This window comes from Chenopodium quinoa, unplaced genomic scaffold (genome assembly GCF_001683475.1).
Source record: "Chenopodium quinoa cultivar QQ74 unplaced genomic scaffold, ASM168347v1, whole genome shotgun sequence".
Taxonomy (NCBI): domain Eukaryota; kingdom Viridiplantae; phylum Streptophyta; class Magnoliopsida; order Caryophyllales; family Amaranthaceae; genus Chenopodium; species Chenopodium quinoa.
Window position 1 is genome coordinate 6,401,312 of NW_018744593.1, and position 3,536 is coordinate 6,404,847.

At 38.7% G+C, this 3,536-nt stretch overlaps 1 protein-coding gene across 1 annotated transcript; it reads left to right on the forward strand.

The window, feature by feature from the left end:
• Nucleotides 1–339: 339 nt before the first annotated feature.
• On the forward strand, nucleotides 340–1,044 carry LOC110699871. Its single transcript, XM_021877384.1, has 2 exons — nucleotides 340–591; nucleotides 742–1,044. Exons 1-2 carry the CDS (start codon nucleotides 340–342, stop codon nucleotides 1,042–1,044), a joined length of 555 nt encoding a protein of 184 aa, XP_021733076.1.
• The last annotated feature ends 2,492 nt before the right edge of the window (nucleotides 1,045–3,536 follow it).

A 3,536-nucleotide genomic window follows, 5' to 3' on the forward strand; every position in this document is an offset into this window, starting at 1 on the left:
ATTCATTTGTTTTCCAAATCTCCCATTTCACATCACTAATCCAATAATCAACTTTCCAAGCAAATTAATTCCAACGAACATTTCTAAGCTATGGGCGTCTATGGGAATTAATTTTTTTATCTATGTGATGCGTTATTAAATGTATGGTTGGTTAGCAATCAATAATTGAGGTAAAGCTACAAATTAAGGGAATTCTTAGCTCTCGCTATCCTAAATTGTTAGCTTAAAATTTTAATGTGAATGTTTAAAGGTCGTTAAGTAATAGATGAGTGTATGTCTTGAGAGCTAAACCTAGCCATTTCTAATATAAATCCTTGTCCTCAATTCAGGAGAAGCAAAATGGCAGGGGGAAGAAGTTCTAGTAGTGGTGGAAACGATTTGAATGAAGTAGTAAGGCAATTGGAAGCAGTTGCCCAACAATTGGCAAGAAACTCAACTGGTAATGGGGATGCTCAAAGAGATCTCTTTAAGACGGTGGCACAAAGTAAGCCACCAACATATCAAGGCAAGCCTGACCCTATTATATTGGAAAACTGGTTGAGGGAAATTGAGAAACTATTTGGAGCTGTAGGATGCCCTGAAAATTCAAAAGTGAGTTGTGCTACTTACTACCTGAGGGGTGAAGCTAACCTTTGGTGGTAACAAAACGAAACTACCATTAGAGCGCTACCTGGGTTCAACTGGACCAAATTCCAAGAGAAAGTGAGAGACAAGTTTTATCCTAGCTTTTTGCAAAAGCAGAAAGCTGAGGAATTCTCAAACCTTAGGATGGACAGGATGTCAGTTACAGAATACTACACCAAGTTTATTAAATTGTCCCGTTTTGCTGAAGGGTCTGTCTCTACTGAGAAAGAAAAAGCTAGGAAGTTTGAGAGTGGCTTAACTACTAATTTGCAGTTAAAGCTGTGTGGGCAGGTATTTGAGACCCTGGATGAAGTATATGGAAGGGCCGCACACCTTTATGCTTTGGAAGAAAAGAAGAAGAAAGAGTTAGCTGAAATAGAAGGGAGAGAGAAGAGGAAGGAAGTGGGGCAAGTTTCTTGAAACCAACAGGGAACCCAGAATGGTTTTAAGAAGAAGAAGTACCACCATAACAATAACTTTCACAACAATAATAACTTCTAGGGTAATAACCGTCAAGGAAACAGTAACAACAATGGAGGGGCTATAAACAATAGCCAGGGGAATAACAAGATTGGGATAATTTATTATTGCAAGAGGTGTAAGAATAACCACCCTGGAAAGGATTGCGAGGGTAATTTGGTCTCTTGTCGTGTTTGTTATAAACTTGGGCATAGGGAATATGAGTGTTTCTCAAAAAATAGCAATGGGAACAGGAAAAAACAATAATAATTCAGGAGGAAACCAGAGGAATTTCCAAGGGAACAACAACAACTTTACTGGGAACAAGGGAGTGCAACAAAATGGGGCAAAGAACAGTAACACCACCAGTGTGAATAGCCAACAGAAAGGTGGAACTGCAGGGAAACTGAATGTTCTGAGTAAGCATGAGGCGGATGCCACGAAAGATGTTATCACTGGTACTTTTTCTATTAACTCTATTCCTGTTAAAGTGTTGTTTGATTCTAGTGCAACTTTTTCTTTTGTTTCTAAGGGTGTTGTTTCAAAACATAAAGACTGTTTAAAGATAGTAGAGGTAGTAGATTTACCCATAACCATTCCGACAGGTGGGGTAGTGAATTGTACCAAAACTTTTAGAAATGTGCCTTTAGAAATAGAAGGAAAGATATTCCCGTATGAACTTATTGAGTTTGGGCTGAGTGACTTTGATCTTATTTTGGGAATGGACTGGCTGAGTAAGTATAATGCTGAGATTAGTTGTAGATCACAGAAAGTGAAGATGGTCACAAGCGGAAATGAATCAGTGACTTACTGGATGAATGGTAAAACCAAGTGCCTAAGGGTAATATCAGTGCTAAAATTAGCAAAATACATGAAGAAGGGACATCCAGTATATATCTGTATTGTTAGGGATATGAACCATGAACAAGTGGCAAATCCAGAAAATATAGCAGTGGTCAACGAATTCCTGGATGTATTTCCGGAGGAGATCCCTGGAATGCCACCTAAGAGGGTAATCGACTTTACCATAGATTTAGTTCCCGGAAAATCCCCAATATCCAAGGCACCATATCGAATGGCACCTGCAGAATTTAGTGAATTAAAGGAGAAATTACAAGATTTATTGGACAAAGGGTACATTAGACCAAGTGCTTCTCCTTAGGGAGCACCAGTTCTATTTGTGAAAAATAAGGATGGAAGTATGAGGTTGTGCATTGACTACAGGGAACTAAATAAAGTAACCATAAATAATAAGTATCCCTTACCAAGAATCGATGATTTGTTTGACCAACTAAAGGGTGCCACGGTGTTTTCAAAGATCGACTTGAGATCTGGGTATCACCAATTGAGGATTGCCGGCGAAGACATTCCAAAAACCGCATTTAGGACAAGATATGGACACTACGAGTTTACAGTTAAGCCTTTTTGATTGACAAATGCTCTAACAATCTTTATGGATTTGATGAATAGGGTATTTCATCAATTTATGGATAAGTTTGTAGTTGTGTTTATAGATGACATACTGGTGTACTCAAACATTAAGGAAGAGCACGCTAAACACCTAAGGGAAATTCTGCAAACACTAAGAGAAAACCACCTCTACGCAAAATTCTCTAAGTGTGAGTTTTGGTTGGAAAAGGTAGCCTTCTTGGGACATTACGTGTCCAAAGACGGAGTAGAGGTAGATGCAACCAATATAGAAGTTGTTAAGAGTTGGCCTACACCAAAGACAGTATCTGATGTGCGAAGTTTCTTAGGTATAGCAGGGTATTATAGGCGTTTTGTCAAGGATTTTTCCAATATTGTTAAACCTATGACCACCTTGATGAAGAAGGACAAGAAGTTTGAGTGGGACGATAAATGTGAAGAAGCGTTCCAACTCTTGAAACAAAAACTAATTACAGCACCAGTACTTACACTCCCGGATGATAGTGGAATGTATGATGTGTACAGCGATGCATCAAAGAATGGTTTAGGGTGCGTGCTTATGCAAAATGGGAAGATGATTGCATATGCATCAAGGCAGTTAAAGACCCACGAAGTAAACTATCCAACCCATGATTTGGAATTAGCTGCAATCATTTTTGCACTAAAAATTTGGCGCCATTATTTGTATGGAGTGAGATGTAGAATTTACACAGATCATAAAAGCTTAAAGTACATTTTCACCCAAAAGGACTTGAACTCTCGTCAGCGAAGATGGTAAGAGTATATGACAGATTATGATTTAGACATACAATACCACAAAGGGAAAGCGAATGTGGTTGCGGACGCTCTAAGTCGTAAAACTAGTCATGGAATCAACTCGTTAGTAGTGGCTAATGAATTATGTAGAGAAATGATGAAATTGAATCTAGAGGTTGTAGAATGGGGAGTACCAGCGGGTATTCTTGCAAATCTAAGCATCCAACCAACAATATTTGACGAGATTCGAGCCAACCAAGATGGAGATG

Coding starts and splice junctions, on each gene's coding strand:
- LOC110699871 (XM_021877384.1), top strand. CDS start 340: ATGGCAGGGGGAAGAAGTTCTAGTAGTGGTGGAAACGATTTGAATGAA. Junction 592..741: donor GATGCCCTGAAAATTCAAAA/GTGAGTTGTGCT, acceptor TTGCAAAAGCAG/AAAGCTGAGGAATTCTCAAA.